The 12,002-nt window shown below is 37.3% G+C and overlaps 1 protein-coding gene across 1 annotated transcript in view; it reads left to right on the top strand.

Annotated features, from left to right (window-relative positions):
- The window catches only part of UGT8 (UDP glycosyltransferase 8), a 73,290-nt gene that overhangs the window by 49,584 nt on the left and 11,704 nt on the right, over positions 1 to 12,002 (top strand). Inside the window, exons 2-3 of the mRNA XM_075544841.1 lie at positions 6,181 to 6,323; positions 8,613 to 8,689. Coding sequence (XP_075400956.1) covers positions 6,181 to 6,323; positions 8,613 to 8,689 — 220 coding nt within the window. The remainder of the gene's footprint in view (positions 1 to 6,180; positions 6,324 to 8,612; positions 8,690 to 12,002) is intronic.

The following is a 12,002-nucleotide window of genomic DNA, read 5'->3' as shown; positions in this document are numbered from 1 at the left end:
TGGTTTTTATCCACTCAATGTGTAAGCACTTAGCTTATTTCCTCCCAGACTTTCACATTTCCATTCATCCAGTTTCACTGCTCGTCTCTGCTTTTTCACCTTTGGAAGTGTGTAAACCTAATCTTGACTTTTTATAATGGAGTTTTCAAATAATATTTGTCTTTTTGTGATTGATTATTTTACTCAGATTGTTGTCTTCCTGATTCATCCATGTTGAGAGGTGTTTCATGAAACTATTCATTATTCCTCATCATTGAACCAAATTCCACTGCTTGCATATTTCACAGCCTGTGGTAATCCCTTCATCTGTTGATGGACATTTATATTTTTCTCTTTTTGCTATGTCAATAATGCTGCAGTGAACAATTGTGTGCATATGTGTCTTCATGTCATAGCTCACATTTCTCTAGGATATATGCATATCCTACCCTCGGGAGTCGGATTGTTGGGTAGTATCGCATTCACAGTTCTAGCTTGCTAAGGAAGCGCTATACCACTTTTCCATAGCAGTTAGGTCGTGTTCCAGTCTTACTAGCAGTGTATACATCGTTTGGTTTCCACATCTTTACAGCCATACTTATCTTGTTCTCTCTGCTTTGATCAGTGTCACTATTGCTGGCGTCAGATGGCATCTTGTTAAGTTTTGGTTTATATCCCTACAATGGAAACTAAAATATTATAATAAAATGTGTAAATACTTGGCGTTAGAAAACCAAAAGGGAAGAAGATGTTTGGAATTTCTTCAGATGGGAAGATTTTATGGACAGAATATTGACTAGAGAGCATCAAAAGATGATAAAAGGAATAGAGAGACACTCTACCAAAAATAATTGGTTATTGATCAACTAGTTCGGTGAGAACATAGGATCAAAAACTGGTAATATTGAAAGAAGAAGTGCAAGCTACACTGAGACACTCTTGAAAAGCAAGGCTCAAGGAATTGGCAAAATACCAATTGAGGCATTTCAACAAATGAATGCAATACTGGACGTGCTCACTCCTTTCAAAGAAAGCAGACCCAACAGAATGGGAAATTATTGTTCCAATAATATTGGGACAATGCTCCTGCACACCATCATTGATAGCACACATTGGTTATATTTCACTGAAGATAATTCAGAAAGGGTTGCAGAAGTCTATTTAGAGGATCTTCCAAAAATTCATAATAGATTCTAAAGTGGACATGGAATGAGGGATATAATGCTGATGTCAGATTAATCTTTACTTCAAGCAGAAAACACCAGGAAGATGTTGTACTGTGTTTTATCGGGTATGCAACAGCATTCAACTACATGGATTCCTGTGTGGATCATAGCACTGTATAGAGTGGGAATTTTAGAACATTTAATTGTGCTCATGTGGAACTTGTTGACAGACTAAGAAGCCGTTTTCCTACAGAACAAGGGGATATGGTGTGGATTGATATCAGGAAAGGAGGGTGCCAGGGTGCATTGTTTAACATTCTGAACGCTGAGCAAATAATCTGAGGAACTGATGAGGCATCAGGATTGGGGGAAGGTTTATTAAGCATCAAAAGAAGATCAAAGGAATACAAAGACAATGAATGTATCAAAAAGAATTGGTCATTGATCAAGTGGTTCAGTTGTATGTTCAGTAACATGATCAAGATAATATTAAAGGAAGATGTGCAAACATCAAGATTGGAGGATGGCTTATTAACAACCTTAGATATGCAGATAGTACAACTTTGCTTGCTGAAAAAGTGAGGACTTGAAACACTTATTGATACAGATAAAGGACTGTATCCTTCAGTTTACACACACCTCAACAAAAGCAAAATTCTTCATAGCTGGACCAATAAACAACAATATGAGCAGTGTAGACAATACTGAAGTTTTGAAATATTTCAATTTATTTAAATCCACAATTAGGATTTGTGGAATGAGCAGTCAAGATATCAAAGAATGTATTGCCCAAAAGCAACAGACCAATTTAAAATATTAAAGCAAAGACTGAGGACTAAGCTGCCCTTGACCAAACTGTGGTATATTCAGTTGCCTCATATGCATGCACACGCTGAACAATGAGCAAGGAAGATAGAACAGCTGATGCACTTGAATTATGGTGTTAGCGAAAAATACTGAATATATCATAGACTGGCAGAAGAAAGAATACATCTGTTTTAGGGAAAAGTATAGCCATAACGTGAAGATGCTGAGAGGACTTTGGACATATTATCAGGAGGGTCTATGTTTGGTAAAGTAGAGGGTAAGAGAAAATGAGGAAAACCCTCACTGTGTTGGATTGGGACACCGACAGCAACACTAGACTGAATAGACAGAATTGTGATGACGATGCAGGTCTTCACACTCACTGTTTCATTCTGTTGAACATAGCATCTCTATGCATCAGAACTGACTTTATGGCTAATGATCATGTTTATGCATTTATTTTAACTAGCTTTATCTTCAAAGTTCAGAAATATTGTAAACAAAGTACTATTGAAGAAAATATCTTTGGGTGTAGCATGACCTCCTCCCACCACATGGATTTCATTTCAACCCACAATTTGTGTGTACTTCTCAAACATTCTATCCAGGGAAAATAACAGGGTCATTTTTAGTTAGCACAGCACCTTGATATATTTAATCTCACTAAAACTTCATAACACTCTTCTAAATTTTAGGATTATTTAGAGATGGGAATTCATGCCTTGAATAAGATCACACAGCACAATTTGCAATTTCAGTTTCAGTAAAATCTCCTGCCAGGCATGAAAACAGAAAAAGATAGGTGCCTATCAACCTCAAAACTGATAGTTACATGCGCCTTTTGAATGGTATCTTTTGTGTTAACAGTACTAATTTTTGTTTGATATAGATAGCATGCTTAGAAGTAGGCACAGGTCATGTTTGATGTCACAATTGTGTTGCAAAACCCTCTTGTTAGTTATTGGATTGTGCAGAATAGATGTTTGGTTCCTCTGCAACCCACCTGACCATGCAGAAGTTTCTGTAAAGTCTGAACAGAGACTTATTGATTTGGTCTTTGGAACAACAACAACAAAGAGGCACCAAGTACCCATCCCCCTTTCTCCCATCATTATCTCTGTGTCGGATTCTTGCACAGTCCAGGCATTCTTTGCTTCCGAATGATGGGTCTGACAAAGAATGTAGTGTTAGGGATTTCTCAACTGTTCTGGCCCCTCTCAAGGCTTCTATTCTCAAAGCAAAAAAAAAAAAAAAAGGAGGTTTGGGTCTTAGGCTGCCGTCAGGACACATTTACTGTTAACCACAGCATCCTGCCTGCCCCCAGACCTGTTGAAGGTCTCCCAGAGACCTCGGAGTCTGGCGTACCTCAGCATCAAGTCTAGTGGGACTAAAAAGTGGGTGTGCACAATCCAGTTTTTAAAAATATTTTTATTTTATTCTAATGGGATGTTGAAAGAAGGCTACCTTCATATTTCTGAGGTTAGGATGTATTTTACATGGAGCCCAAGTGATAAAAAGTTTGTTTGTTTTGGAGTAGAGAAGCTGAGAGATGAAATTATCCATGACTTTCTTCTTTAGAAGTCTCAAGATCATACTTCCCTCTTCTCTTGACACTTTCTTTGCATCAGTCTCAATTTCTTAACATTCATCATGCCGAAATAGCACCTACAATTCTTTTATAAGGTTCTGCATTTGTGCACGCAGTCTAACTCTCGGGCATGGTCCAGGTCTTGTCTCCTAGCTTTGCTTCACACTGACTCTCCCTGAAATGCACCTTCATGAGCGGGCATGGCAAAGGGAAGGAGGATGTGACACCACTTGCTGCTTTATGCTTCCTGACACCGTGGAAAGGCAGTTGGTATTACTCCTTCTAAGAATAGAGAATGGCAATGCTAGAAATCAAGTCAGTTTCTATCTAGATCATGATCATAAAAAGTCAAATATATTACTATAGAGCCTTTGATGATAATAAACATCCTTTAAGATTTGTAATACATAATTGTTTCCTTATTTTCCTTCCTGTCCCCCACAAAGGATTTCAGACAACTCATTTATCCATAAAAATAATAAGCATTCTTTAAAATATGTAATACTTAAGTAGAAAGGGATGCCTCCTTTTGTTCATTCTATTGGTCTTAAAAAGTGACAATATTCACTAAGTAATTTTGATCACAGACTGAGGTTTTAGCTCTCCTGTTACTCTAATGAGTAGATAGAAGTAGTTAATACCAGACTTCATTAAGTAATACAAGAAAAAGAAACAAAATAGAAACCTGAACTTTAAAACCAATCCTGACCTAGGTAACAATGCCACTGTGAAGAAATTGTTCCATATTACTAACTGCAAAGCAGGTAACAGAGTCTTGAAGTGAGAGATCCATGGAGTGTATGACCTGTCACTGTGACATTCCCTTTGCATTTTATTAATACAGAATGGGGCCTGTCCTCTGTATTCATTACAAGGTTTCAGAGTTGTTGATGTACAACAGGTTTTTTTTCTTACCATGGACTTAGGTGTTCTGCAAAGTGCCCTGACTTTATTAGTTTTCACATAGGAAATGGAAGCTGGGAGGCTTAGGCACAGATTTAGTCAAAGGATGACTTGCTATAAACACAAGCTTGTGCTTACCAAATGATATACAACAAGGATGATGTCGCTTAAAATTAGATGCTTTTATTTTCAGTACAAATCAACTCTGCTGAAAAATATTGCTAATGGTATATCCTACAAAATAAATGATGCCAGCAATTTAAAGATGGTCCCTATTAATGAGCAGAGCTGCCTTATCATAGAATCTATGTAAAGGATGTTTGTAAAGACACACCTGAAAATTCAACTTGATGGCACAAATTGTGGGAGAGTGACCACCGAGTGGTCTCCAGAATCCAGATGCCTCATTGTCCAGCATGTAGGATGTCTCTTCTATGGATAGTTGAGAAATATTTAGAGAAATTGGAAGAAACTCATCAGGTCTGTAGATTTTGGCACTGTTAGCTCATTACTTATCTTCCCGAATCATGTTTGTACTATAGTATATAACACTTCAGAGATGAAAATTATTTAATATATCCAAGACCAAACCACACCAAAACAGCAACAGGAAAACAATGCAGATGAGGTGCCTGTGTGTCAGGGAGGAATTATGATCCATTGGGTTTCTTTCTCTTTTTCCTCCACTATATTTATTGTGAATTGGGCACAGGTTTCCAGAGCAGACCATCAGGTTTTCATTCAACAACTCTCCTACTTTTTGTTTCATGTCATTAATTATAGTCCCTTCAAAATAACATCTCTTACCCCAGCACCCCCTTGAGTTTCTTGTTTTCATCTCCTTTTTTACCTAATCCTTCTGAATTTTGTCCTGGAGTAAATGCTGCCCTTTTGATCTCAAGTGGTTGATTTTTCTAACGTGTGTGCATCTCGGTAGTATTATTGTTTCCCTTATGTATCTGTTTATTAATTGGCTGAAAAGTGATCCACAGCAGTGAGTGTAGCTTCAGACTTTAAGGGCGACTTCAGTCCATAGTGCTTGGGTTCTACCGATTTCTATCTGGCTAAGAAGCCTCGTGTTTTTGAGGATGTTTTCTTCCTCCGTTTTGTTTTACTATATCCAGGATCTTCTAGTGTGATCCCTGTCAGAGCAGTTGGTGGCGGTGCATTGAGTTTCTTAATGAACGATGTATTTAAGTGGCTCATCAGGCAGGCTTTTGTTGGAATCAAATGTTAACATTGTTTCCAGCAGCCCTGACTCATCCCCAGGTAGACCCACCCTTGATTCAAGGACACTGCTTGTGACATATGTTCAATCCATATATGATTGTATCCTCATGCAGATTCATCTCTGAACACGTATACATGAGAAGGCTTCCAAAGGTGGAATGGAAAGATAATGACATTTCCCACTAACATTTTAAGGTCTCTTGTTATCAACCATAAGTTTGTTTTCACTTTGAGATCTCAGGTCCTTAGTTACTCAATTTTTTGTTATTGTTACATGCTGTTATCAAATTATCTATTTGCCCTCTTGTAGTTAATTTGTTAGATGATATATCTTAAGTACTTAAAGAAGCAAAGATGATACTCTCTCCTTTACATCTTATTGAGTAATAAATAGCTTCAAAGTGGTGGTGGTGGTGGTGGGGGATGTGTGTTTTAACTGAGTTATCTGAACATTGATTATGCGATCTTGGTCTTTAATAAAATTAACTTCTCTACTGTGTTTGGCAGGATCTTCAAAGGTGGGTAAATGGTGCTAATGAACATGGCTTTGTCCTGGTGTCTTTCGGCGCTGGAGTCAAGTATCTGTCAGAAGATATTGCTAACAAACTGGCAGGAGCTCTGGCAAGATTGCCTCAAAAAGTAATTTGGAGGTAAGGTAATAATGGCAGAGAATGTTCTTATTTTTTTAGTAATCTGTTATTTAGCCTACAGGCCCCAATAAAGCACAACACAATGATATTCCTTTTGTTTCTGAGTTTATTGGAATCTAGGGATTAATTCATAAGCAACTATCTTAAAGTATAGAAAGAAGATGCAACTGGGAAGGATTTATCTTCAAGTGAGGTGTATTTTTATGTTATCATTGGATTTCTTCCCGCATCTACCCTTGGATTATTTACTGTTACTTGTTAAAATTTACCATATGTACTCGAATATAAGCTGACCTAAGTATGAGCCCAGGTACCTAATTATTACCTGGGAAACCAGAAAAACTGATTGACTCGAGTATAAGCCTAGGGTGGAAAATACGGAAGTCATTGGTGAGTTTCAATAATGAAAATAAAATTACTGAAAAATGAGACATCAGTGGGGTAATGTTAGCCCGGAGGAGGCCGGGGAGTCCGCGCGGACAGGGGATACAGGATGTGAATTAACACAGAGACCAGAGGAGAGAGACGGAGCGCAGCCACAGATACATCCTTACCAGTTCAGCTGCCAGCGTAAATGAATCACTACGTGTGCTTGCGAATTGGAGCCGTCCACATCACACATCATAGGATGGCTCTGATTGGTTAGATGTGAGTAAAAAAACATTCAAAGACCTGCAGTGTCAGCGGGGCTTTGAATGAACAGCGGAGAAATGGCATTCATCCAGGTGATAACGGGCACTCATTCCATTACCTTAGGGGAGGGGGCAGCGAGATGTTACACTTCGCTGGGGTACCACTGACCCATTTATAAGCCGAACCCGTTTTTCAGCACATTTTTTTGTGCTGAAAAACTTAGCTTATATGCGAATATATACGGTAGTTATAATTGTATGCATTTCAATGCTTCAAATGAGATTTGGAATAAGGTAGAAAATGATAGATGGACTAATGATCAGGTACACTCTGGAAAGGACATTCTGGATTCTGATTTGTTGTCAATCACAGACATTTTCCACTTCTTTTATTATATAAAAGATCAAACTCTTTGGAAACACAAGCAGCCGACTACTATAAACAGACCCGTAGGTAGACCCAAATTTATTTGTGATCCCAATGCCAAGGCATTGTCTCTGCCTCTGGGATTTTCAACCCAGTGTTTCATAATTGGGGCCTAATTACTTTACTGAACATGTTACTTCAGTTGATGTTACCATTTTTATTAGGTTCTGGGGATATAGCAATGATTCCTCCATGATTAAAGAAATGTCGTGATCATTACATGTTGCGGCAGAGCTTATTGTTAGTCATGACAACCCCATGTGTTACAGAGCAGGATTGTTCATTAGTACCCCCACCCCTGTGTTCTAATGGAGAATATCACCAAACCTTTTCTTCTGTACCACTGGTTGGTTCTACACACCAACTGTTTAGGATAATGATTGTACACAAACCATTTGCACTGTTTAGGAGCCTTGCCATTGCCAGTAGGCTCTGACTAATGTGGGTTTTCTTTTATGACAACAATGTATAGATTTTCTTCCCAGCTCATCTACCTATAAGTTATGAATTGTATATATATTTTATTCTAAACTTTCAGACCTTGGTACCCTGTTAGCTTCAATTTATGTCTGCTCTATTTAGACGCTTATTCTCTAAGATGATAAACACTTTTGTGGTATGTTTTAAAACAAGGAACCGCATAATTATGTTCTTCCAACCACCTCCCATCCCCCAATCCCACCCCACACAGAATACCTCTTCTCTAGGGCCATATAGGATAAAATTGCTTTCTTCTTTCACACCTTCTCTTAAAATTTGCATGTCAAGAATTGGACTTAAAAATTGCTCACTGATGGACTTCTTTGTCCCTTTGTATTCCAACTTCTGCGTACTAGTGGAGAAGAACTTTCTAGCATAGGTTTATTTGCTTGTATTTCCCCCATCTCTGTGTAATGGTGAGCGGGTGGTGTTGGTAGAAAATAGACCTCAACTTAAGCAAAGTGGTTTTCTTATTGATTGGGATTCAATATATATACGATACCATTCCATATTTCAGTACCATCAAGTAGAATTGTACAGCTGCTACCACAAGCAGTAGTCAAAGTATTTCTTATTCAGCCTATGCACGTTTGAAAATGAAGCAATCAGTTTATTGGTTGCACAATTATATTCTTAAGAAGACAAAAAAAGATTATGTTTGATTTTAAATCTAATAATTTAATTGAAACATCTCTACTCTAGGTAAGGTTTGATTTAAAAAAAGGCTTTATTGTCTGCTGTGCATTGTAGGTTTTCTGGAACCAAACCCAAGAATCTGGGGAACAACACTAAGCTCATAGAATGGTTACCCCAAAATGATCTGCTTGGTAAGTCACTGGTGTATTTGACACTTACTTGACTCTGGTCTTTATTGTGTAACTGTGAGTTTTTAAGTGTAATTGATTGTGCATTGTGTAATTGCTCTATGATATGGCCATTATGCTCCACTATTTCAAATAAATTAGACAAATATTTTTTAGTAGAAGAAATATAACATGTATTGTCTAGGCCTATATATTAAATTGTCAATTAAAAAATTACTTATCTGGTCATTGCACTTAGTAAACTATATAAATTGGCAGTGATTAAAGTGTGACCTCCTTAAGCTGACCAGCTAAGAAGTAGTCAAATTAAAACAGTGCAAATAGTTTGGTTTATAGCTTTTGCAGATGTTTCTAATAGCCCAGAGAAACCAAAAGTTCGTAATAGACTAGTTTGAAACCAGAATTCAGAAGATCATGGAAAGAGTGAATTCATTTTAACTTGACTTGTGTCATCTGCCTACATTTCTCCATAAATCATCAGTTGACATTGAAGTACTTTATTCCTTTGGGTTACAGGATTGTGATGTTCAACTCAGAATTAAAATATCTCTCATTATTTGCATACTCTTAAAAGTATATTGGAGCCTAAATAATGTATATTGGTTATATAAACCCAGATAGTAAGAATGTCAATTTCATTTTGTTTATTACCTTTCTAGGAAAACATACTGTGCACTAATCTATCTTCTTAATATATTATTTACTAAGGAAATTACAAAAGGATTATTTATTTTGGAAATACTAAGCTTTGTTTATTTAATAATACTTAAATTAACAGATTATGTACAAAGTAGCGTAAAATTTAAAATTATATTATTTACAATTAAAGTTTTAAAAGTTTGTTTATTGGAACTACAGTGGGTCCAATCCTGTAAACTAGCCAATTGAGTTTTGTAACTAAACACAGTAAATAAATTTTTTATATTTATGTAACCATTTTTCATTATTAATTTTATAAATGATAAAATAGAAAAACAAGGTAATTACAAGTGCCTTTTAAATCTTTACTATTCTTTTTTTTTTAATTTTTACTGTATGACTTAAGGTTCTAAACAATATACCCAGAAAACTAAACCAAACTCATTGCCATGAGTCCATACCAACTTCTAATTAACCTACAGGACAGGAGAGAACTGTTCCTATGATTTTCTGAGATTGTGATTCTGTAAAGAAGTAGAAAGCACATTTTACTCCAGAGGAGCAGCTGGTGAATTTGAACTGCTGACGTTGCAGTTAGTAGCCCAAAGTGCAACCACTATGCCACCAGGGATCCTATACATAGGATAAAGTAGCAGCAGATTTAAATGATATACCTTAAGGTATTCAATCTAGCTAGCTCAATCCAGCCATGTGGCACTAATATATAGAAACACCTAACATTTTATCATGTGAGCTTCTTTGGTTGTTGTTGCTTTTATACTGTGGACCTCTACAGCATTCTGTAGCTAGCTGGAAGTCTATAGCTGAATACCATTCACCAAGTCACATACTCCTCTGAGTATCTCACTCAAAAAAACTCACTGGATTGGGTTGATTCCAACTCAGTGGTCTATAAAACAGGGTAGAACTGCCCTTTTGGGTTTCTGAGTTTGTTCCTCTTCATGGGAGTAAAAAGCCTCGTCTCTCTCCCACGGAGCCACTGGGTGTTTCGAGCTTTTGATTGTGTGGTTAGGAGCCCAACACATAACCACTCCACCACCAGGGCTCCTTCAGAGTAATTTAAAAACTGTAGGTATGGACCTTTAGTATGTCAGCTGGTTTTTTTGTAACAGTTTCTAAACTGTGATCACAGGTTTCTGCAGGATGAGAAGCAGGAATCAAACTAGTCTCCTTTGACTCCCCAATACACATACACTCATGCACATACACCAGCTCTGCTCCTTTCAGTCACTACTGGCTTGGATGGTAAGGATTTATTCAAAAAAGGCATCGCTGCTTAAAAGATATTTTGAATCCAATGCTAGGGAAGTATGCTGGATAGATCGCTCATTTGGACGTAGGAAGCTGAGCATCCCCATTGTCAGTATGGAATAGAAACACTAAGTGACCAACTATGTTAGAAAGTGTCATAGACCTTGGGGCAGGAGATCCACTGGGGCCTCATTGAGAAGGTGGCAGCTCACGCATAACCAGTTTTATGCCTGGGTGGTAGATAGCCCCTTTTGAAGGATTGGCATTTTTGCAAACCATAATTCCTTTCTTGCTGTACAATGATTTATTAGATTCAGTGCTTCCTTAACTTGCTCTTCTAATGCAAGTCATTTGGCTCCTTTTATATACTGTAGGTGGCTCAATGGGAGTTCAGGCTTTTGAAATACTTCATTGATTTTGGAAAATTATCTTTTTTGTTATTCAGCAGGCATCTATATGTTGTATATTGCGTCAACTCTCACAACTGATTTTTAGAAGTGTTTGTGCCAACGTGCATGTATACCTGACATGCAAAACTGAACCCTGGAAAATGTAAAATGCTGATGGCTAACATCACTTGAACATTATAAATAAATTGTATGACATAATGTGTCTCCTGAGTAAGCACAGAAACTCACCTTGCACTTCCTGGCTTCAGTCCCTTGTTTTTAAAAACACTTTCATACCAAGCCTAATGTGGATAATGTGCTTCTTATGTTTTAGTAGGATTTAATCACACATTATTTGGCATTTTTGCTTTCGTCAGCATTCCGTTTCTTTTTTTTTTAATTTTAATAAGTCATGTGATTGGGGGGCTCCTACAGCTCTTATAACAATCTGTACATCATTGTGTCAAGCACATTGTACATATTTTGCCATCATCATTTCCAAAACATTTTCTTTCTACTTGAGCCCTTGGTATCAGCTCCCCTTTTTCTCCACCCTCCCATCCTCATAAACCTTTGATAATTTATAAGTTGTTTTTATTTTCATATTTTACATTGCCCATGTTTCTGATGTTCATCCCCCTGGAGGTCAGGGTGTTGTACCTCAATCATTGTGATTGGTTCCCTCTATCTCCCCCACATTCCCCTACCTTCATGGTATTACTACTCTCATTATTGATCTTGAGGAGTTTATCTGTCCTGGATTCTGTATTATGTCAAGAGTTCTTATATGTACCAGTGTACATGCTCTGGTCTAGCCAGATTTGTAAGAGAGAACTGGGGTCATGATAGTGGGAGGGAGTGGAGAGTAAGCATTAAAGAAACTTGAGGAATGTCGTATAACCCCCTATTTCTTTCTTTCTTTTAAAAACATTTTATTAGGGGCTCATACAACTCTTATCACAATCCACACATATGCATACATCAATTGTATAAAGCACATCCGTACATTCTTTGCC

This window comes from Tenrec ecaudatus, chromosome 3 (genome assembly GCF_050624435.1).
Source record: "Tenrec ecaudatus isolate mTenEca1 chromosome 3, mTenEca1.hap1, whole genome shotgun sequence".
In the NCBI taxonomy this organism is placed as follows: domain Eukaryota; kingdom Metazoa; phylum Chordata; class Mammalia; order Afrosoricida; family Tenrecidae; genus Tenrec; species Tenrec ecaudatus.
Note: the sequence above shows the minus strand (reverse complement) of the source record. Positions and strands in the feature narration are given on the sequence as shown.